Raw genomic sequence first — 25,487 nt, 5'->3', positions numbered from 1 at the left:
TTCATAAGAATCCTGAAGACAGAACTTGGGCAAAGGATGTGACCAGAGTTTTCCAAGGCACATGTTTCACTGGGTGAAATGGAATCAGTACCTCATCCACCGGGACCATTGGTTTGTTGGTGTCATAGGAAGAAATAGTTCAGTAAACTGTTTCTGAATTAAGTGAGCGCAGCACCATCTGCCTGTAAAGCATCTGGTAAGGTTAACTGCATATTTGGATAAGTCCTGCTTCCCTTTGGAGATGCATTGTCTGAAGATGCCATGACTACAGAGGAGGGACTTTTCATATGTAATGGGTGACAGCATCTCAAAGTGGACGAACTGTTGGTGGTCAGTGTGCCTGTTATGGACAAGGGTATTTATGTAGTAACTAAAGAGGTGGACACCAACATCCAAGAAGGTACCTGAGAAAAGCCAGATGAAGAGGATTGGGGATAGGCAGTGTCACTCTACAGGAGAGACCAAACACTGTAGACAAAGGTTTGAAGGTGTTTAAAGACTTCTCTAAGTGGCCTGTGAGCGGGTTGATTCAGGAGGTGCCACACATTTATTCATGGCAGTTTCAGGGATTTGTTTCTTGCAAAGGAGAAATAATGATGAATAAGAATTTGGCCGATCATGTAGATTAGGAAGGACATCATTGGGAAAGATTCCACTGCAGCAAAGCCACATCTGTAGGGTTTTTGGTGTAAAGGGGTATTACATCTACGACGACATAAACAGAGGAAAGGTGGTAACGAAAGTGATTAGTGTCTCACATCCATAACAGAAGATTGTGGATAGTTTGTTGAGGATGGCAGCGAAGAAGAGTGAAGGATCTTCTTGTGCGAACAGTGTTATGAGCCTTTACTAAGTGACCAGTTGGGAAATAAGCGAAGCAGAGTTTGTGCAATTTAGGGAGCAAATTAAAGGTGGGTGTACAGAGTTCTTTCTAGTAGGATAACCAATTGTGTTAGGACTGTTTTTTTAGGACATGAGTAGCTGTCAGCTATTGGACTCGTTGGGAAGGGAACTCGGAAAGGAAGGTGAAGCAAGTTTTGCATGTGAGAATTATTTCAAAGACAAATCTGCATTGACAGTGGTCTTGTATACTGTCTATACATTCTATGAAAAAAAGAGGACCATGAAGGACTTACCCAAATTTGATGGAAATCGGACACTCTATTCCAGAGAAAGAGCTTCACAAATTGAGCAACTAAATGACATGTTGGTCCACCTTTTGCCCTTATCCAAGCAGTTATTCAGCTTGGCACTGATTGAAAGAGAATTGTTTGATTTCCTCCTGAAGAGTATCGTGTCAAATTCTGCCCAATTAGTTTGTTAGATCATCAAAATCCTGAGCTGACTGGAGGGCGCTACACCATAATGCTTTAAATGTTTTCAATTTGGGAGAGATCAGGCAACCTTGCTGGCCAAGGAAGGGTTTGGCACGCAGGAAAACAAACAATAGAAACACTCGCCATATATGGGCAGGCATTATAATGCTGAATTGTAAGCCCAGAGTAGCTTTTCATGAAGGCCAACAAAATGAAGTACACAATATCATTGAGACACCACTGTGCACTGATCATTGTGGCTCAGTTCAAAGTGGGACTTGTCACTGAAGACAATTCTGCTCCAGTCAAGAAGATTCCAGAATGAAGACATGTCTGGTGACACCCCAGACAGCAGTGGTATACCAATCTCACTGTCACTCGCCATACAGCCCAACACAACAGGAGTAATGGAATGGGGCGCCGCTTCTTTTCATAGCAGGACCCCTTTGGTTGTCACTCGCAGCATCCTTACAGCACAGCGGTATGTCAACAATATTCTACTCACCATTTAGTTGCTCTTCATGGCAAGCCATCCCAGGGATTATATTTCAGCAAGATAATGTCTGCCCTGTACATCGCGAGAGTTTCTACTGCTTATCTTCGTGCTTGCCAAAGCCTACCTTGGCCAGTAATGTCACCACATCTCCCCCCAATCAAGAACGTTTGGAGCATTATGGGTAGGGTATGATACACCAACTGGACAGAATTTGACAGGATATCCCTCAGGAGGATACCCAACAACTCTGTCAATCAATGCGAGGCCTAATAACTGTTTGGCATAACGAACAGAGGAGGACCAACACATTATTTACTTGCTCAATTTGTGTAGCTGTTACTCTGGAATAAATAATCCTTTTTTTTAATTTTAATCATTTGTTTGTATGTACATGAACATCAGCTCTACCGATTTTCATTCGATTCAGATAATTCCTTCGTGGTTTGTCTCTTTTCTTTTTTTTTGTTCCAAAGTGTATGATCCCATCATTAGTGACATATATTAGTGGACGGTAAAGAATGTTAACTGGAGAAACAAGAAGTCACATTTTTTCAAGGTAGTAAACTGAATAAAAATACTTAAAACTTATTTTCAAATCAGGTGTAAATGATAAAATATGTTTTGTTACAGATGTACTTACATTCAATGCTTCATCTGGCTTATTCAGGTAGTAAAACATTCTCATAACAACTGGTCCAAAGACAAAAGTTCCAAATCTTAGGTCCTTACTCTGATTGTTAAATCTGCAACCAAAATCCCAATTTTTACACATATTGAAAAGAAACTACAGATATCATATCTAAACAACTGACACATTCCTTGTGTTTCCCACCCAATGTCCTTAACAACACATTGTTCAGTATATTGCTCACTGATAGAGAGAGAGAGAGAGAGAGAGAGAGAGAGAGAGAGAGAGAGAGAGAGAGGGTTCATTAATATGCCCTTGGAAGGTCTAACTCCTTGCTTAGTCCAACTACCCCAATCCCAGTGTCTGTTAGGACTTGTCAGTGAGTCATCACCTGCAATACGGGTCTGAATCAGTAGGCAGTTAACCACTCATAGGTGCAGTAGTTCGATCAGTTTTAGCATGAAATAATTTGCTTTGACCTTGATCAATAAATTTACTGTACAGTCATTTGTTTTATAAGTTAGTAACAATGTTGTTAGGCAACAATCAAATAACAGAAAAATCAAAAATCAAATAAAGGAAAATCCAGGTTGGAATGTAACAATATTATGAAAAGGAGAAATGCTACTAACCATTTAGTGGAGAGGCTGAATCGCAGATAGGCACAATAAAAAGACTGTCACAATATAAGCTTTCGGCCATCGAAGCCTTTGTCGAAAATACACACACACACACACACACACACACACACACACACACACGAGAGCGCGCATACGCAACTCATACAATGACTGCAGCCTCTGGCAGCTGAAGACAATGTTGATCTCAAACATTAAAGTATTTAAAACTAAATCATGGCATCAACTAAATCCAAGCATGTGATGATGTCTTTAGTGTAGAAACTGAAAGGGCTTGAAAGGTTAGGGAAAGAGAATCTCTTCAAAGCATTGCACTTGAGATAGGTGTTGGCATAACAGCAGCTTTTAACAAGTGGAGAAAAAAAACACTAAAACTCATGAAACAATATTATGTATTATGAAAAGGATAGTTGCTACTCACCATATAGGCCTTTGTCAAACACACACACACACACACACACAACTGTGTGTATATTTTGTCTATTTTTGAGAAAGGCCTTATTGGTTGAAAGTTATTGTGTGGCAGTCTTCTTCTTGTGCCTATCTGTGACTCAGCACCTTTGCTATATGGTGAATAGCAACTATTCTTTTCATAATATTGTTACATTCCATTGTGGACTTTTTATTTTTAACACTCATACAAGTCATACAATGATGATCGGTGATGCGATTGAACTGAAAATACACTAGACTTTGAAGAAGCCTATAAGTAAAATTATAGACAACGCTTTGTGGGTGTGGTTCGAACAGAAGATGAACTCCATTGTCTGGATCCAATCATAAAAGAAAAGGCACCAATTTTGTATGAAAAATTACACAAAAATTAAAAATTTACAGTGTGCGAAAACTAGCTAGACTGCTGGCAAAAATGATGTGGCATTCAAAATGTAATTATCTTGAGCGAGAAACTGTCGGATGACGAATCAGCTACCAATGAGTTTGTTCCAAAATCTGAAACCCCTGAGTAGGTGTATAACATTGATGAGCCTGGCATGAACTACATAATGCTCCCTGCAAGAATTCTTGCTACACAGAATCCATCGGCACCACGTACACAACTTGCCAAAGACAGAATTACTATTGCTCTCTGTAGCACTGCTAATGACAGTCAGGAGATGCCTTTGTTTGTGATGGCAGGAAAAGGCATTCAAAAACATTAATATCGCACGCAACCTGTATTTTATTGTAACCAAAAGTCAACATGGATGATACAGCGTCTTTAAGGAATGGTATTATGACCAATTAGTCCCTGCCATCACAAAATAACTACAAGGAAACAGACTCCCTAAACATGCCATATTGATACTCGACAATGCGATAACTCATCCATCTGAAGATGAACTTTAAAAGGTGAAATAAAAGCTTTATTCTGTCCTGTTAATGTAACATGTATAATCCAACCCATGGACCATGGGATCAGTGAGAGGCTAAAGAAGTCATATCGTCAAAAATGCATTTGATCAATTTTAGAGGGGACACAAGGAGTTAGCACCTTGTTTCGAGCAATGAAATCAATAAATATAAAAGATGTGATCTGTACAGTAGCCAAAGTGTGAGAAGATTTGCCAGCATCTATGCTTGAAAAATCTTGGCACAAACTATGGCCAAAAATTAAGGAATTTAAAGATGAAACATCAAAAGAAACAAGTGAAGAGAATCAAGATGAAACAGATCATGAAACACGCGATGAAAGTCAAGACATAGTAGACACTCCTGTGATTTTGAGGCATTTTTACACTTTACAACTGGACGTTGGACCCAGTGGCATGAGTGAGTGGATCAGTATAGCTGACATTACTGCACAATGGTAGAAGAATTAACCGATGATCAAATTACTGAAACTGAAGAACTGATGAGGATGAGAATGATGATGACACCAATGAAGACAATGAACCAATGGCTCAAGCATCACACATATATGGTAAAATTACATGTGATATAGCCTTTCAATACATCTAACAAAGCTCTATGTGTACCCGAAAGACATTTTGTGGATGGATAACTGCAGAACATCGTGGCAAAATTGAAGTTGTTGGTTCCTAAGAAAAACCTCATTACAGATTTTTTGTCCTGCTTTAGATCAGAACATTTTTTACCATGTGATCTCATGTTTTGAACAGTCAATTGCAAATCATCTGTGTGTCACTGCAGTACTACAATTCAGAACGCATTATACAGTACAGACACTGATTTATAACACACTTTCGTATAAGATATTTTAGTGTGTGTGTCATTCCATGTCAAATCATCCAGAAATTTTAGGAAATGACACCCATCGTCACGCAAATCCTTGAAATTTTGGGTAGTGGAAGTTTACCTGGATATATTCACATTTCCAAAATGTAAATGTTGCAGGTCAATTACTTTTTCACTTATGATAAAAAGAAGTTGTATAGATTCAGGAATTCCGGCTTTCATAGACGAGCTCCTTTATAATTTAAAAATGCAATAGTTCCTACAATTTTTGCAGTGGAAGCTTGAAGTTTTCTTTTTTAGTTAAAGTGGAAGGTTTATATTTTTATAATCATGCTTCTTGTAGTGAATATCCACCATCTACATTTCATAAAAAATCGTAAATAATTTCTTTTAAACCAAATCCATGCATGGACATTATAAATTTTTTAAGTTATTGCCGCCTCATAGATACCATTGAAAAATTTACAATTTTATTATAAATATTCCAATATGTTACACAAAAAGAATCAGTTTGTAGAAATAATGGGAAGTGTGAAAAACAAAGTTATTGTAAAAGAAATATCAAAGTTGCAATATATCTAAAAACAAAGATGATGTGACTTACCAAATGAAAGTGCTGGCAGGTTGACAGACACACAAACAAACACAAACATACACACAAAATTCAAGCATTCGCAACAAACTGTTGCCTCATCAGGAAAGAGGGAAGGAGAGGGAAAGACAAAAGGATGTGGGTTTTAAGGGAGAGGGTAAGGAGTCATTCCAATCCTGGGAGCGGAAAGACTTACCTTAGGGGGAAAAAAGGACGGGTATACACTCGCACACACACACACATATCCCCACACATATACAGACACAAGCAGACATATTTAAAGACAAAGAGTTTGGGCAGAGATGTCAGTCGAGGCAGAAGTGCAGAGGCAAAGATGTTGTTGAATGACAGGTGAGGTATGAGTGGCGGCAACTTGAAATTAGCGGAGATTGAGGCCTGGTGGATAACGGGAAGAGAGGATATATTGAAGAGAAAGTTCCCATCTCCGGAGTTCGGATAGGTTGGTGTTAGTGGGAAGTATCCAGATAACCCGGACAGTGTAACACTGTGCCAAGATGTGCTGGTCGTGCACCAAGGCATGTTTAGCCACAGGGTGATCCTCATTACCAACAAACACTGTCTGCCTGTGTCCATTCATGCGAATGGACAGTTTGTTCCTGGTCATTCCCACATAGAATGCGTCACAGTGTAGGCAGGTCAGTTGGTAGATCACAGCTTAGGTCTTCGTGGCAAACGAATCTGATCCAGTCCGGAATCCCTGAAGCATTACACCAACAACCTGACAACAGCTTTCGCACTTGTGACAGGATATTTTCCGGGACTGGATCAGATTCTGAATGTGGCTCTCCAGCAGGGATACGACTTCCTCAAATCCTGCCCTGAAATGAGATCCATCCTTCATGAAATCCTCCCCACTCCACCAAGAGTGTCTTTCCGCCGTCCACCTAACCTTCGTAACCTCTTAGTTCATCCCTATGAAATCCCCAAACCACCTTCCCTACCCTCTGGCTCCTACCCTTGTAACCGCCCCCGGTGTAAAACCTGTCCCATGCACCCTCCCACCACCACCTACTCCAGTCCTGTAACCCGGAAGGTGTACACGATCAAAGGCAGAGCCCCCTGTGAAAGCACTCACGTGATATCACCCTGTGGCTAAACATGCCTTGGTGCACGGCCAGCACATCTTGGCACAGTGTTACACTGTCCGGGTTATCTGGATACTTCCCACTAACACCAACCTATCCGAACTCCGGAGATGGGAACTTTCTCTTCAATATATCCTCTCTTCCCGTTATCCACCAGGCCTCAATCTCCGCTAATTTCAAGTTGCCACCACTCATACCTCACCTGTCATTCAACAACATCTTTGCCTCTGCACTTCTGCCTCGACTGACATCTCTGCCCAAACTCTTTGTCTTTAAATATGTCTGCTTGTGTCTGTATATGTGTGGATGGATATGTGTGTGTGTGCGAGCGTATACCCGTCCTTTTTTCCCCCTAAGGTAAGTCTTTCCGCTCCCAGAATTCGAATGACTCCTTACCCTCTCCCTTAAAACCCACATCCTTTCGTCTTTCCCTCTCCTTCCCTCTTTCCTGATGAGGCAACAGTTTGTTGCGAAAGCTTGAATTTTGTGTGTATGTTTGTGTTTGTTTGTGTGTCTGTCGACCTGCCAGCACTTTCATTTGGTAAGTCACATCATCTTTGTTTTTTTTTTTTTTATATATATATAAAAAAAATTCCATTCCCGGCAATCAGTCTCAACAATTATGAAAATAATAAGTTGCTGAAAGTCGTTTGTCGTGGAAAAGCTGGCGACTTCGAACATCATTATGTTTTCCACAAACAAAGTTGTATTTCACAAATGTTATTAATTGACTTCATAATGTTTACCACGTATAGTTAACGGAAGATGTAGAAACAATATTCCGAAATGAATACGTATAGTGTAAGTCAAACGTTCGAATTAGAATAGAGACCCCACGAACACAAATTTGCTGTGGCAGGTATGAAATATAAACTCCGTTACTTGCTTGTTACACTTGAAGAACAGATGTTGAATGGGCCGAAACGAGCTGCCACGTAACAGCGTAGTTGCCTGCTAACTTCGAAAGAAGGTAGATGCGGTCCCTAGCGCAACTTATAACATCATCGAAAAACAGTGCGTACGTGAGAGCTTTGGTACATCCTGTTACAACAAAAATGGAGGCGGTACAATTGGAGAGCGATCCGGGCCCTTCGCATGAAAGTGATGTGATCAAAGAAGATTCTATACACAGTGAAGTGGCGAAAAAACAATTGAAAGGTGCGTTGGTGTATTTTGAAAGTGTTCTCCGTAACAGTAATCGCATCGCAGCAGAACCGTCATCAGCAATCAACGAAGAAGCCATGGTAATTGTGGAAGAAATGTTCCAGGGTACGCTGCAAATGCTCGCTGAAAAAACCCTCGTTCATGATGAGGAACTGATAGACATTAATGAAATCGATGATAATAATGCCTATGAAGAAGTTGAAACGAATCCCATTGCCAACGAATCATCAGACGAATATGAGCCGGACGAGAAGAAAAAAAAAAAAAAAAAAAAGGGTACGACTATATTTCTCTGGATTACAAAATTAGGGCTGTCAATCTGGCCAAAAAACATCCAGGCTGAGCCTCAAAACACTAAAAAAAAAAAACGTGGCGGTAGCAAATTTGATAAATGTTGTACCATCGATTCATGGGTGCATGATCGCTTCGTAGAAGCTCGACAAAACTTCCAGCAAGTTACTACCAGAAACCTGCAGCAGTGGGGCTTGGGCGCTGCAAGTCAGTTCCCAGATTTCAACTTCAAAGCTTCAAAAACATGGGTCACCGAATTTAAAAAGAAGCATGGTATTCGGCAACGGAAAATCACAAAATTTGTTTCCCAGAAAGAGATGGCTACCCAAGACGAAATTTTGGCCGTAGCAGACACATTTCGGATCCAGACGCGAACATTGATAACTAACGTCGACAAAGATTTCATAATTAATACTGATCAAACAGGTACGTAAAGAGCTGTTCACAAATGTCATATGACATGATGATAGAATATGATAATCTGATATATGATAGACAACACAGATTTCATATATTTCTTATATAAACAATATTTGTTTGTCAGGTTACCAGTACCAGTCCACGTTCAACAGAACTCTCGCCGAAAAAGGATCAAAGGCTGTCCTGGTAACCCGACATGACATGAACAGGGTGACGCATTCGTATACGGCACAATATTCAATCACGATGTCTGGACGAGTCTTGCCTCTTGTTTTCGTATGCCTCCAAGAGTCCACAGGTACGTTTGGACCCAGAGTACAGAAGACAGTCAACGAGTACACCAAGAAGTATACCAATGTTGTTATTACATCCTCCAAATCCAGTAAACTAACAACGAGTTTTATCATGGACTTCTTGCTTAATGCTTTGCAACCATACGTACAAAAGAAAGAAGTTCTCCTTCTGATCGACTCTTGGGGTGGGCAAACAGACCCGACGTTATACAATGAGATGTTCCAGGACGATAAGAAGTTACCAACATGCACTATAAAAGTCATTCCTCCAAAGTGCACTCCTCTCATCCAACCGTGTGACGTGTATTTTTACCGGCAGGTAAAAAATTTGATCAAGCGCCTTCAAAATTGTGCTTTTTTAATTGAGCGAAACCATGACATCAACTCCAGAGACGATTGTATAAAAATCCAATCCATCGTCCACCACCAATTGTCTTCTCCGATTTTTGCCGATATGATACGATACGCGTGCTATGCATCAAACCTGACGAACGATAGAACAATTTTTCAGAATGTCAATCAGGTGTGTTTCCCAACAGATAATTTAAAAAACAATTGTTCTTGTAAAAACACATCGTTTATCAGATGTGTTCGATGTCGTGCTGTTTCCTGCTTTCCATGTTTCTATGATAACTATCACTCAAGTTCATGCGATACTCCAGCTACTTCTGGTCAGTAATTGTTAATTATGTGCGAGTGTATACCGAACTTTTCAATAAATTGTATCCACTTGAATATTATTTGTGATATTGTGTTTTACTTCAAGTATTATTTTTTCACGACAAACGACTTTCAACAACTTATTATATGCATACATATGTGTGTGTGTATACATTTCAATTGCAAAAAACAAATAATTAAAAAAAAGTTGCATGGCGCGAGATTCAATCCGGCGACCTTCAGATTACGAACCCAAGCGCTTACCGCTGCGCCACGATGCTGTAGAAAATTGTTAATCGTAGAGAGTATTTCACTACAACGGTTTCTATTAAGTGTCGATTTTCTCGACAACGGCTGAGAAGTGCATCTTGGTGCTTTGCCACATTACACCTCTGGCGATGAGCTTTTATTATGCGCAGTATGAATCGAATCTGAATTTCACAACTGGCGGCCTCCCCTTGTGATCCAGAGTCAATTATTGGTTAAAAATTCAATTGTTGCAGTTTTCAACTATTCATTCCAAAACAAAAGTAACTCCCCTAATGTCACAATAATAATGTGAAATACTTTTGTAATGAAACACTGGGATAGAATAATTTTTCCATTATTTAATTACATTCTAGGTTACACCAATCATCTTTTGAATTATTTACAATAAATATTGGTTTTAAGACTGAAGTAGTATGGGAAGTACAAGTAGCCAGTGTTTTCTTGTACGGTATCGGCAAGATACATGTGATAATGCCCTGACTTGTGTGAATGAACTGACAAGTGAAGAAGAAGAACTTTTATTACGGCAAAGTAACAGTCATTCCTACTGTGATTTAAGTGTTTCATGTGCGTGTGTGTGTGTGTGTGTGTACACACAAAGAAAGATTCTCTTTAAATAAGATTCTCTTTACATAAAAAAATTTGCTTTGATCCCTTCAAGTACCATAAACAATCTGTTTCATCTGAACTGCGTGAAATTAGTTTAGAAAAGACAAAGACCTTCAAAATGAGAGGCTTTGGCGTTATTCCTGGGGAGAAAATGTGCCCCCCAACCTGTCAAACTTATTAATGAAAAGCAAGCAAGTTACGACTCATCACCAGACTATATAAATGACAGTAATGTGAAGGTGCAGACTCCTGAAAAATCTGTGCTCAATACTAGCTTAACTAACTTAGGAGGATCTCCTGCAAAGCTGCATTTAATTTCTCGGCATAGTCGGTATGCAGCAGCCAAACAAAAATTGGAGTCAGCAGCTGGGGCTTTGAAAACTAAAATTTCACATACATATTAAGTTGAGCTGGCTGCTGATGCAAGCACTATCCCTGACAGTGATTCAACAGAACTGGAAGAAAAGGCAAAGCACCACAATGAACCCATGGACAAAATCAAACAGAAAATTGAACATGCAAATAATTGTGAAAAAATTCAGTTACTTACTCTTGTGCCACCAACTTGGTCTCGACGGAAAGTCAGTTCCAAATTTCAGGTTTCTGAATATTTGGTACGACAAGCAAGAGTTCTTTTAATGGAGAGGGGGATTTTATCGTTGGCTGAGCAAAAAAAGAGGAAAGACATTGCCACATGATACAGTGCAAAAAGTAAAGCATTTTTATTTGGATGATGAAAACACAAGAATAATGCCCGGGAAAAAAGAGAAAGTGAGCACCAGCATAAATACCTATGAACAAAAGCATCTTGTTTCAAGTAATTTAACTGAACTGTATTCTCTCTATAAAAAAAAGTATCCTTCTCTTCGACTAAAACAGTGTATAGTTGCAGGATCATTAGGAACATATACCGTATGTGTGTGCATTTACCACCAAAACTTTAAGTTGCTTCTAAATTCCTTTTCTATTAAAGAAACATACCAAAATCTAACTAAAATAACAACATATGATATAAATAACTGAGCCTGTATGCTTCGTCTGTGTGAAAAATGCCCCACCCCCTCATTGCTTCAAACCCACTTAGAAAATAAAATAGAAGACTATGATCCTGAGGAGATAGTTCAGTACAGCTAATGGGTATCAACTGACGGAATGACTAAGTGTTCGAATCACTTCTCTATCAGAAATTCTGTGACACACTAATTAAGAAAATTGAAAAACTTACTCCACACTCTTATTTCTCAATCACAATCTGATGATCTAAAAATAAAGAAGGAAACACTTGATGGAGGATCAGTGTTAATTTTAATGGATTTCAGTGAAAATCTCAATTTTGTTGTTCAAGATGAAGTACAGGGGTACCATTGGAACAATGGCAGCTGCACTCTTCACACTGTCTATATATATTACAACAAACAGTCGCATACATAAAGTATTTGTATTGTTTCTGATGATCTAGAACATGATATTGCCTTGGTGTACCAGACTCAGAAGACTGTACTGAGTTTTTTTAAGTGTGAATTTCCAGAAATTCATCTTTCGTATGTTGAATATTTCACTGACAGTTGTGCTGCACAATATAAAAATTGTAAGAATTTCAGAAATATCTGCTACCATGAACATGACTTCCAACATAAAGTGCAGCTGGTCCTTTTTTGCACCAGCCATGACAAATCTCCCTGAGATGGTATTGGTGGCACTGTTAAAAGACTTGTCACAAAAACATGTTTGCAAAGAGTTTATAAAGATCAAATACTTATAGCTCCACAGGTATTTGAATTCTGTCGTGAGAACCTGCAAGGCATTTAAGTTCTCTCTGTTTCAAAAGATGAAACGGTATAAGTCAGACAATCTTTCTCAGCACTTCACAAGTGCAAAAACTATTCCTGGAACATGTACCAAAACCACCAACCAAGATTAGAGCAAAAGGGCTGAGCTGCGATACATATTTTAGTATTGTGCATGATTTCTCAGATGCACTTATGCCACTAATACCAGAATGCACTGTGCAGCCCACCTGCTATGTTGCATGTGCATATGACTCTTCTTGGTATGTGGGAATTGTTGCGATGGTAAATTGTGAAGAAGCAGATGTTAAAGCAGATGTTACAGTAAGGTGCAAGCACCCTCATGGACCATCCCTGTCCTCCTATTGGCCTGATAATGATGCTTGTGATATTTCTTTCTCTCATATTCTGTGTGAAGTTGATATAATCACAGCAACAGGCCGTAGTTATTCTCTGATCAGAGTCCACAAGGCTGCTGGAAGAAAAGTGGTTCTCATACAAAAAAATATTATCTAAGCATTAAAGTGTTTCGTCACATGTGTAGTTCCGAATCAATTTGAATGCAGCACCAGCACTTTGTGCAGTGTTGGCAATATTGGCTTTTGACAAAATGCTTGAATATTATAAACAAAATGCTATGTAAAGAAGAAAATGTTTTTATATATATAGCCATTCATTTCTCAAAACTGATTTTTTTGTGTGATGAAACTTTATTATTTATAGATTTGAGGGTGGGGGTGCAATTGTCCAAAATATTTTTTTCTAATTTAACAATAAAATTAAATTACAGAAATTTAATTGGGTAATTCTAACATGTTTTGAGAAACTACATCTGAAAGGAAATTCAGGGCAAAAAACTGTCAGAATACCATTTAAAAAAAAAAAAAAAAACTGCAGCCAATTTTCAAATTTTTACAGTTTGCTTTGAAGTAACGCATTGCATTAAACTTTCCAAAATCTCAGTCCATAACTAGATAATGGGTATCATGGCCTGGATGACTTGACATGGAATGACCCACACGTGACATTTTCATTTTGTTACTGTTTTAACAAGTGAACAGAAGGTATAAACCTACTCTGCTAACTGTAGAAACTACATGTCCAATATTTTTGTTTACTATAAATATGGTAACTACCAAGATGGTCCACCAAGGGTATCACGCCCAAAAATTTGTCGGCATCAGTACACTATCAAAATGCAGATGGTAGAAAATTGAAATGAAATTAATGATTAATCAAAATTATCATTTTCAATAAAGAAAACTACTTCAGCCTCAATGTCACTCACACTTTCAATGAATGTGGTGGGGAACTTGTAGCTGATGATCCCCCTGCCACATCCACATTTACTACTGACTGCTGCCTCCTACATATACTCATTTCTTCCACGTACAAAGAATCATGATTTCTTTCTCCCTTCCCTCCCCACAACCCTTTTGTATGCGTTTCAGCGCACGTAATTTGCTGACAAGAAATTTTTTCAATTTCAGATAATGAATCCTGTTGTCATCGTTATTGTTGTTGGTGCGATATTGAGAAATGATAGACTAATGTTTTAATCTGCGTCACTGCTGTCAGTGTGATATTTATTTTAGGGAGTAAAGCTTCCGTTTAAAACATTGTGATAACAAAGGCTCCAAACATTCCCAAGGTACTTCTTTGCCTCACAGGGAGTGACAAATCTGTGAATTTTGCTTCTTGTCTACTCTATTTCATAAAGGAACAAACAAATTCTTAGAAACCTGTGATGTTGCATATATATGTAAAGCTCTACTCGTTAGCTTCTCAGTGATATAAGTTTCTCTGCTGCATATGGATTTGAATCAGAATTATAGTCATATATGTTGATACACATGCATGTAAGTTCCATACAATTTCAAAATTTTGCAGACATGTAACTTTCTTCACAATTGTCATACACCTCTGATCCATCTTTTACCCAAAACAAATTCCTTGTTTCTATGGTGTGTTTAACAAACTTCTACACGACAACTGCAGTCATGGATGGAATTATATTCTGTTGCCTCCTGGAGCTTCTCTATTGCAATGCAACCTCTCATGTTCCTTATGCCATTCTCATTTTTTATGTTTTATTTTTTATTTATTTTTCTTTCTTTCTACCAGGGCGTCTTCCAGAAACTCCGTGGCACAACGTGGAGATCATTAGCTCCAACACTAAGGACATCTGCTTTTGGACTGGTAAACCCTGTTGCAAAATATTGCACTGCAGTCTGGATGAACAGCTCATACACCAGACTCATAAATACACAACTCAACCACACTATGCGTATCATCACAGGTACAATCCAAAATACCCCAACTTCCTGGCTGCCTATTCTCAGCCATATTAAAGTGTGAGTTTACAAAAATAGCTGATGATCCTTACCTCTCTATACATGAGGACATTCCTGTCCTTGATAAAAACAGACTTCGCACCCGTCACCCACCTCTACAAAGAGTAAAATCTCTGGCGGACAACAGAACAACAACAGACTAATGGACAGAAATATTGGCAGAACGCTATCCCAGAACAGCTGAAGATGCCATGCATCGCGAATAAACCTCCGGGGTTTGAAGAGCATCACAATATCTGGCCTGCTTTTAATAGAATAAGGACAAATAGTGGAAGATGTGCCGACTCAATGTACAAACGGCGATTAACAACATCGCCCAGCTGTGACCGCGGTGCAGAATGACACACTGTTCAGCACATCATATGTACATGCCCAAATTGATCCTTTCCTGGTGATCTGGAGGAGTTCCTGTTAGCAAGCAAGGCATCAATTGTGTATAGTCAGCAGTTGGAGGTAATCCTGTAACCTGTAATTTGTAAGTATTGTAAATTTAATCAACTTATAATCATAATGTTCCTTCACAATAAAGGATGGCAGCCAAAAACAGTTGCAGGATAGAATTTTTTTATTAAAATTCTTGACCAAGGTTTCGGTACATATAAACATACCTTCATCAGAAGTAAAACTTCCTGAACAGAAAGACACATTCATTAGAAAAGCCATATCAACGAAAGTGAGAAACAGAAGCTTAAATAACGGTGAAATTGCTAAAGTAATACAGGCACACAATCTTTAGTACTTACTAAAATTACATCATGCACTGGAGAATAATAAAACAATTATGCCAAAAGGCGTCGTCAGTAATTAAAATATCATCTCTATTTGTACAACATGTGTAATGGGCACAGGATCAAAGCGAACAGTTTAACAATATTACTTCGCCTATGAACTGTTGAGACACGAGTGTGAAGGCACTAAGGTAGATTGTTTCGCCGAGAGAGGGCACTTGCATGTGCCAGACTCGCGCATATTACAATCCATAAGTACATACATAAGTGCATCAAAAATTATTAAAGGTTGTGTTAATTCAAACTTTGTCTTAATAAATAAAGCGTATCACGCCAATTAAAGACATTTATGTAAACTAGAAATATAGAACCAAATTTACCTGTGTCCTAGTGTCAAACGGATAAAGCTTGCGCTTGGAACATCTAACGAGAGAGGGCACTACTGTAATGCGCGAGAGTCTCGCGTAACGTAGGCAGTGATGCGCTTATGTATGTATTTATGGATTGTAATATGCGCGAGTCTGGGACATGCAAGTGCCCTCTCTCGGCGAAACAATCTACCTTAGTGCCTTCACACTCGTGTCTCAACAGTTCATAGGCGAAGTAACATTGTTAAACTGTTCGCTTTGATCCTGTGCCCATTACACATGTTGTACAAATAGAGATGATATTTTAATTACTGACGACGCCTTTTGGCATAATTGTTTTATTATTCTCCAGTGCATGATGTAATTTTAGTAAGTACTAAAGATTGTGTGCCTGTATTACTTTAGCAATTTCACCGTTATTTAAGCTTCTGTTTCTCACTTTCGTTGATATGGCTTTTCTAATGAATGTGTCTTTCTGTTCAGGAAGTTTTACTTCTGATGAAGGTATGTTTATATGTACCGAAACCTTGGTCAAGAATTTTAATAAAAAAATTCTATCCTGCAACTGTTTTTGGCTGCCATCCTTTATTGTGAAGAATTTTAACAGTTGCTGCTGCAGCCATGTTTAAAATCTTGAAATAATGTTCCTTTCTATGTGCTAACTGACTGTATATGTGTTGTAAGGAAAAAAAAATGTTTCCTTGGGCGATGTGATGCTCGCCATATGATAAATAAATAAATGGAGGTCACCAGAGAACTGTGTACATTAATGTTTACAATTCATCTAAGTGGTATGTATTTCCAGGACTTTTGAATCTGGTCTAATCATTCAAATATCTTCCTTTTTTTTGCTGTACTGTACACCGTTATTTTGCAACCAATTAATCATATTGATGACACTATGCCAAGGAACTTCATTTCTTGATTGGTAAAGGGGAAACATTACCTACAATTATGATTTTACCCTTGGTCAGAATGGGGAGCAAAAAATTCTTGTACCCACTTTGATCAATTAGTAGCATTCATTTTCCTACAATAATGTCCAGTGGCTTTTCAAGCTTTAAAAATTAGTTCTGCTTCACTGAAAAATTCGCTCCTGGATGAAAATGTGTAAATCATTTCGGTAGACTGGTACTTGTGGTTACTTGTGTAACATTGTTCATGTTCCGATATTGAAAAGCTTTGATGACCCTGAAACATTTTACATGCTAAAATACAATATTTGTTGTTTAATTAAAATCTTCTTCTTGCTAGCACACCTCTCCCACTTGAAACCAATTGCGTACAACCATTTTTGAACCCAACTGTATGAAACTGTGTCACTGAATTGACAGATTGTATAAATTCAATTTTTTCCCTCATTCCTTTGGTGCAGCAGAGACTTTTCTCCACTGAGAAGAAATACCACATACTATATCTTACTACAGTCCTGTCGAAGTTATTGAAGTAAAACATTCCTCCATTCAAATGTTCATAATTGTTCTTACAGAAATATCAGTGAAACTGACACAATGTAGACGCCTTCTGTTCACTAGATATTAAACATTTCCTTATCACATGACTTTATAATATCTCTTTAACAGCCTTACCCTAATCATCAACTGTAATCTGGGGACACTGTAGATGCAGAAGATTGGTTGGTTGATTTAGGGGAGGGGACCAAATAGCGAGGTTATTGGTTCCATCGGATTATGGAGGGATGTGGAACAAAGTCGGCTGTGCCCTTTCAAAGGAACCATCCAGGTATTTGCCTGAAGCAATTTAGGGAAATCATGGAAAACCCATATCAGGATGGTTGGACGCAGGTTTGAACCGTCGTCCTCCCGAGTGCGAGTGCCGTGTGCTAACAAGACGCAGAAGAAATTATCTCACTGGCTACTGATTCAGCTCATTGAATTAGCCATTTTTGACAGTCAATAACACACACCATAAGCAGTCATGTGGCAGAAATGAGTGTGGTAAATAACTGTTGTTCTGCTTCCCGCCTCACCCCTCGCACACATTCATCTGCTCAGCTTATTACATCTTTCAATTTCTTCACTGCTCTGTAGCAAATCCTCTCCCTCCTTTCACACTTTGCCTTTCTGCTAAGTTCAGTCACTCTGGATCTATCATAGTCCTTACTGCTACACCTGGACGTACAACTAAATATTAAATTATGAATTAGTCTTGTCGTTTGCAGTTTTCTTATCCTTGACATTTCTTGTGCAAAAATTTCTCTCAAGCTTGTATTTTTAACTTTCTTGAAGTGTTTCACAATTCTGCTGTTTGTCTTCAGAAGATGGGGTGGGTGGTGGAGGGTATTTTTTGTTTCAACATGTATCAATGGATAACTCTGCGAACTTTAACATGTCATTACTCTTGATATCTTGATACAATTTGGCACAGAAGAGAGTTCATCACTTCAAATAAAAATAAATCATGAAGTTAAAAGAACATGTTGTTCAGTTCCATGTGCAAGTGTTTCCTCACTCCATATTTTAGGCTCACACATTTTGTTATTATCCTGCTCAAGGAAATGATACATAGAAAGGCAAACCGCATATTTTGTGCTATGTGGAAGGAAGACTTCACTGGCACAATAACAGTCAATGCCATGTAACACACAATCAGTAACTCATCTCATTAATGTACTACAGACATCTCATGATGAACATTTTATTTAAAATTGGTAATTGCACGGAACAAACATATGACTGAAACATTTCATAAATTCAGTGGCTGAAAACTGTTTTACAATTTATTTTAAACCACTGTATCCTAAATAAATCACCTGCAGACAAAATAGCATTCAACAACACAGAGTTGCTCATTTTAAGAAAATTTAACATAAATGCAAGAGACAATACCTTCTGAGCATTTTCAGCACCAATTCCACATCATTTTCACCAGCTAAGTGAACCATGTTTTTCAGGTCTTCAGTGAAAACTAAATTTTTTGACTCTGGATGAGAAATTTCTTCCATCTTTGATCGAAATCTGTCAGCCATATTTGTAAACTGGTTTTGTACCCTCTCTCTTGTTTTGCTGTAGTTGTCTAGTCCCAGTGCAGCTGCCGAGTATAGTGTTCGAATGCCTGTGGAACAGAAAAAGTATTATAACCCAAATACTAAAATAACTTTCAGAACTTAGAAACACTGATTGTGATGATGATGATTACGGGTTCAAGGGGCTAAAACACTTGGTTATCAGTTCCTTGATGCACAGGAAAATGACGGAAAAAGATATGAAATGAGAAAGAACTGTCAGCTGCAGTGTATGTGAGCATGTCATCGTTGTTGAAAATGTGCGTGACAGCTGTTTTAGCAGAATAGTTAAAAGTGAGATACAACTCAAGCAGCTAAAAACTGTAGCTGGTTACTGAGGGTTACACCAAGAATCATCACAGTCAGTATACCTAAAATGGGGTGAGAAACTAAATGGCACAAGGAAATGCAGACTGTACGAACTTGGCAACAAATTAGCGGGGATACGGAATCGGATTTTGGGTTAAAAAATCGATTTTTTTTTTATTGGCGTATTATATTCTGCCATGTTTCCTCTTTAAAATGACGTATCATACATAACTCTACTACAATTATAACTATTTTATTTTTATATATTTGTGAGATCGGGTATTGCGCTTTAGTTATACACGTCTCTCGTGGCTGACCATGAACTTTTTGGCAGTACCTTTAAAGTGACATGAATTCAAATATCCCGGTTTCCAGCGACTATTTATACACTAGTTGCCCGAAAATGTTTCTCTCTGGTTTCCTCAAGTTACTCTTTGACTTTGTGGCGGGACTGTTTTGTAAACAGTGTGATATAAGAAAGTAGTTGTTGTTGAGTTATTTCGTATTTAGTGCTTCATTTTTCGCAGTGAAAATGCCTAGAGCTAAAGCAAAAGTATTTAAAAAGCGTGTGAACTGGCAAAAGAAAAGAAATAATGATTCATTAGCAAAGCAAAGCAGTTCATCATCATCACTGTTGGAAAATGTGAATCCACTTATTACTGATTTGCCGAACGAACTTACACCAAATGAAAACAGTGCTTCTCATAAAAAACTAAGAGATTTGGAAGAGAAATATAATTTACTTGATAGAGGGAATGAAGTTTTTGAACTCATTGATACGAATATATTGTGTGAAGCTCTTGAAAACAGTTTGTGCTGCAAAAAATGTCATGGAAACGTTTCTCTGAAAGTAGAATCCCATGTTGGCCTGGCTGCCCAGTTTAATTTAATATGCAGTGTTTGTAAATACAGCTGTAAGTTTCCAAGTTCGGTTTCAGTAACTGTAAATAATGGATACAAGAAAACTGAACTTTATAGTGTAAATATTAGGTTAGTTTATGGATTGCGAGCAATTGGTAAGGGCAAAGCAGCTGGTGATATGCTATGTGGTGTTCTAAATCTTCCAAGTGCACCTTCAAAGTTTGAAGCTTACAATTATGTACTAGGATCTGCAGTTGAAGATGTAGCACAGAAGTCAATGTAGGTTGCTGTGGAAGAAGCAGTGGAAGAAAATGACGGCAGTCGTGACCTCACAGTGGCGTTTGATGGCACGTGGCAGAAAAGGGGCCACACCTCCAACAATGGTGTTGTAACAGCAACTAGTGTTGATACTGGCAAGGTTATTGATGTTGCAATAATGTCTAAATACTGTAGGTGCACAGGCAGGCTGAAAAATGAACACAGTGATGACTGTATTGCTAATTATTATGGTAGTAGTGGTGGCATGGAGGTTGCTGGAGTGAAGAAAATTTTTCATCGCTCTTCACAGTGGTATAATGTTCGCTATGTCAAATATCTGGGAGATGGTGACTCTAAAGCATTCAAAGAAGTTTTGGAAAGCAAACCATATGGGAACAGTGTAAATATAAGCAAACTTGAATGTATAGGACATGTGCAGAAGAGAATGGGTGCCAGGCTGAGAAGGTTAAAATCAGTTATGAAAGGAAAAAAACTAGATGATGGGAAAACCTTGGATGGCAGAGGAAGATTGACTGATTCCATAATAGACCACATTCAGAACTGTTATGGCCTTGCAATCAGGCAAAATACAGGCAATCTTGAAGAAATGAGGAGAGCTATATGGGCTTTATATTTCCACACCGCATCCACGGATGAGCATCCACAACATGGTTTGTGCCCCAAAGGTGAAAACAGCTGGTGTAAATACAATAGGGGACTAACAACAGGAGAGAAATACATTCACCACCACAGTCTACCATCAGCCATCATGGCAGAAATAAAGCCCATTTTCAGAGATCTGGCTGACAGAAGTCTTCTGATGAAATGTCTTCACGGAAAAACGCAGAACCCCAACGAGTGCTTGAATAGTGTGATATGGCATCGTCTCCCAAAAACAGTGTTTGTCGGAATTAATACACTACATTTTGGTGTGTATGATGCTGTGGCAACCTTCAATCTTGGAAATATAACTAAATGCCAGGTCCTTCAAAAGTTGGGTATGTGTGTTGGTTCCCGTACGGTACGTGCTATGTTCTTTTTAGATCAGCACAGACTAAGGCATGCTGATAATATAATCAAGACATTAGTGAAAAAAGCAAGACAGGTGCAGAGGGGTGCCAAAAGAAGACTTGAAGATGATTATGAAGACTGTGAAGGGGGTATTAGCTACGGATCAGGAATGTTTTAATCTTCTTTCTCCGTTTCCCGTAAGTTTACTTTTTACTTCATCTAGGAACATTATCTCAGGTACTGGTCAACCTAGAAGTCTGAAATTTTTATGACGTAGTGACATAGGTCCCTATTACATACTGAAACAACGATTTTTTAATTACTTGATTTACAAAAGACTTAGGGGTGATAGTCTAGTAAAAAGCGATGGAAAAAATTTACTTAAAAATAAATGTACAATATCTCTGTAAGAAAATACTTTGACAATAAACTGTTGTTTCAGTATTGTTGTAACATATGAATGCACATACAGTAAAATTTTTACCTCTCTGTCTCCAGTAGTTTGTGAGAAAATGTTCCCTATAGTAGGCATATATTAACATTGCGGGGATAGGTGATTCCGTATCCCCTTAAACAATTAGATCAATAAAATACACACACAAAAATGTGCAGAGGGATAAAGTAGCCTGAGGGCATTCGCGTACATGTTGTAGTGAGAGGTACTCCACCCACAACCATCCCAGACTCTGAAAATGGAGGGGCTTTAAATTTATTTATTTTTTATAAAATCCGCTATCCCACAGGAAACATAGGCCTTTGGTAGCTGCTAACTCATTGTTTGCAAGTGTCTGAGGTAGTGAGGAAGACAGGTTGATTCCTGATCTCAAATCAGCCAAAAGGGCACATGGGTTAACTGAAGCGTCCGATTCCACCCGTCAGCCTTGACCCGTGACATAAGGCTGTTGTGGTGTGTGAAGTCATGACAGCGCGGAGTTTAGTTTGTGAGAGTGGCGTGTTTGTAGGGGTCATTTCGATATGATCGGTGGTGCTCTCTGGAGGTGTGTTTGTGTGTTGCTTTAGTTTGCATGTGTGGTGTGTTTATGGTTAGCATGTTATGTGGTGTATGGGGTTCACCTGCGTGGTAGCATTGCACGTGTGGGGCATCAGTGGTGACTGTCTTTCAGCGGAATATTTTTCAGCGAGTTAACAATTTTGGTTTCGTTATGTCGACGTAATTGGTTTTTTTTTCTGCTCATTGTGTGTGAATTTTGGTAAATCGCTTTGGTTATGTCTTTGGTAGATGTGGATGTGACTGACAAGGTCAACAGTTTTCAGTTTTCGATGATGATGGGGGACAGTGTGTTGTCTCTAATAAAATTTCTTCAGCTATTCAGCCTGTCGGCTGAAGTCGTGAAGTGTTCAATGTGTCGTGAAGAAATGAGGCTTACTAAAGTTACGGCGTCTTGGATCAGGGATGGCTATACGTGAAGATGTTGTAAGGATAACAGGTCAAGGGATGTGTTCGATTCTAATTTTGATTTTCTAGGTGTTTTTTTGTGGTAGGATTAAGTGTGGTGGTGGTGAAAGTTTTGAGACTTACAGTGTGGTATCGGTAGTTGCTGTTGACCTATATAGGTCAAGGGAAGTGTTCTATTCCAATTTTGTTGGTTTGTTGTGTTTTCTGAGGTAGTGATGATTGTGGAGGTGGTTGTAGTTCTGGGTTTCATGATTTGGTATCGGTAGTTTCTGTTGACCTATATAGGTCAAGGGAAGTGTTTGATTCCAGTGGATATTGTTTTTAGCTGATTTTGGGAAGGTTGAGGTCATTTTATTTTATTGTTTTTGTCGTTTGGTTTAGTGGTGTTGGTTTATATTTCGTTTGTCCCCACCCAAAACCCCAATTTCCCTCACTTGTCCTGTTAGTTTCATTATCTTTTTGGAGGAATATGTATTTGATGGTTTTTCAATCTATTTTTGGGTTTGTTGTCTTGTTTACATTATGACATCATAGTCGCTATACGGGAGTTGTTGTGAATGGTCATTTCCGACATATTGGTGATGTCACTGGTCAAAGCAGATGGGTGGAATCGGATGTTTCCATTAACCCCGGCACACTCCCCGAGAATTTGGGGAATCGTGAGAGGACTTCCACACTTGTTTTGAGGAGAGTCATCTTGATGTTAAAAGAACTTGTTGACAAGTCTGGTGTTGGCAATAACAGTTGCAAAAGTCCAATGGCATCTTTCCAACGGGCCTGAAGAGAAGAATGCCATGCCTTGGTGGTGCCCTTGATTGTTCTGTTTGCTGAAGGCTATGGTAGCCTGCCTTTCCATATCTCAGGTTTTCTAGATTTAATGTCACAGTCGCAATCTTAAATTTGTGCCCAGTAATTCAAATCTGAGTTTGTCTCCTGTGGCTGCTTCTTCAGCTAATTTGTCAGTGACTTCATTCTCCAGAATACCCATGTCTCTTGGTGTCCAGATGAATGTTGCCATTGTACTGGAGCCATGATAGTCAACTAATAGACCTTGGATGGCAGCGACCACAATGTTTTTGTGGCAACACTGAGATACACCTTCTAAGTAGCTCATGGTGTCACTTTAAACCACCAAGTTTTCTGTAGTGAGGGTTTTAACGTACTGCAGAACCCTCGATATGGTGACCAACTATGCCACATATACACTCCAAGCACTAGACAGTGGACACTTTTCGTGTCTCATTGCATGTCAAAAGCAAATTGATTCTATCACTGACTTTGGATCCACCCATGTAAATGGATGTCGAATATGGGTAGCCATAGGGAACCAAAGGGAACAAGCATTGGAGAATGGTGACATCAGCATTTTCTTAGGGCCATCTGAATCATAGGACTGGATACACACCACAGGGGAAGGGGGGAGGGGGAGGGGAGGGAGGGATGCTGAGAGAACTCTGTTAACACAGACAAGAGGGGCCAATTGGAGGTCCCTGGATAGCGCTTCGAATCGTATACCACTGGTCTATCCATTTTTGGGTGATTCGTAAGCAATCACCCAATCAAGCAGGTTGGCATCTGACAGATTGTGACCACATAGTTCACCAGGAGTTGCTGGTGTCTAACCCTCTGTGATGAGATACCACCTTCAACCAGTAGACTGTCTACAGGGCTTGTGCAGAAAGCTTCAGCTGCCAACCGCACACCACTGTGGTGGACAAGGTCTTACAAGCTTAGTACCATTGGTGCTACCGACCCGTAAGCAATACATCGAGACGGGATAAAAAATAAAAGTCACTTTAAGAGTCACAAAAGAACTGTGTGATCTGCAACTTAGGAAGGTCTACTGAGAAATATGAGGGCATTAAGTTTCTATCTGACATAATTGTTTTAACTATGTTGACTTATTGTCCAACAAGAGGACTAAGAATATGAAAGTTTCAAAGACTTCAAAAGTCTAGGTCCTGATGCAATCCTGAGTCTACAAAAGTGAACCAAATGAGTTTTTACAGGAGAAAATTGATATCCATGGTTCATGGCTCAGCTCTGTACTTCTGTATGTCCCCTGCAGTTGACACCCAGAGATGCGCATCAATGTAGAGCTGTAATACATGCACAGACCTTCTACACAAAATGATGGTGAGATCGTGAGTCCCACTGCGGTCATGATACCGTTGACTTCAATGGCAAAGAGGATGCACTCAAAACTGATCCAAGATGGACCTCAATTTCCTATACATATAGGTCGCTGATGGCTGAATCTATCCAAATCTGAAACAGCTATATAGGTCACGGTAGTGTTAGATCCCAATTTATGGGATCAGGAGCTGCTGTTGAGCTATATAGGTCAAGGGAAGTGTTCGATCGCAATTTATGGGATCGAGAGGTGCTGTTTAACTATAAAGGTCAAGGGAAGTGATAGATTCTAACTTGTGGTATCGGGAGCTGCTGCTGAGCTATATAGGTCAAGGGAAGTGTCCGATTCCACATGATATTGTTTTTAGTGGAATTTGGAGAGTTTTGTGTTGTCGGTTTTTTTCGTCATTTTGTATGGTTTTATATGGGGGTGGGTGTCTAAATTTGTTTATATTTAGTTTGTCCCCACCCAAAAACCCCCAATTTCCCGCGCTTGTCCCGTCAGTGTCATTAGGCTTTTTGTGGAATGTGTGTGTGTGTGTGTGTGTGTGTGTTTC

General features: G+C 39.0%; 1 protein-coding gene across 2 annotated transcripts in view; it reads right to left on the bottom strand.

Moving 5' to 3' along the window:
• The window catches only part of LOC126481307 (pentatricopeptide repeat-containing protein 2, mitochondrial-like), a 75,449-nt gene that overhangs the window by 46,347 nt on the left and 3,615 nt on the right, over positions 1 to 25,487 (bottom strand). For both annotated transcript variants that reach the window (XM_050104962.1, XM_050104963.1), the window contains exons 2-3: positions 18,766 to 18,991; positions 2,453 to 2,555 (exon numbers count right to left, since the gene is read on the bottom strand). In XM_050104962.1, the coding sequence (XP_049960919.1) occupies positions 2,453 to 2,555; positions 18,766 to 18,991 (329 nt within the window). The remainder of the gene's footprint in view (positions 1 to 2,452; positions 2,556 to 18,765; positions 18,992 to 25,487) is intronic.

Source organism: Schistocerca serialis, chromosome 5 (genome assembly GCF_023864345.2).
Source record: "Schistocerca serialis cubense isolate TAMUIC-IGC-003099 chromosome 5, iqSchSeri2.2, whole genome shotgun sequence".
Classification (NCBI taxonomy): domain Eukaryota; kingdom Metazoa; phylum Arthropoda; class Insecta; order Orthoptera; family Acrididae; genus Schistocerca; species Schistocerca serialis.
This window is presented reverse-complemented; position numbering and strand designations above follow the sequence as displayed.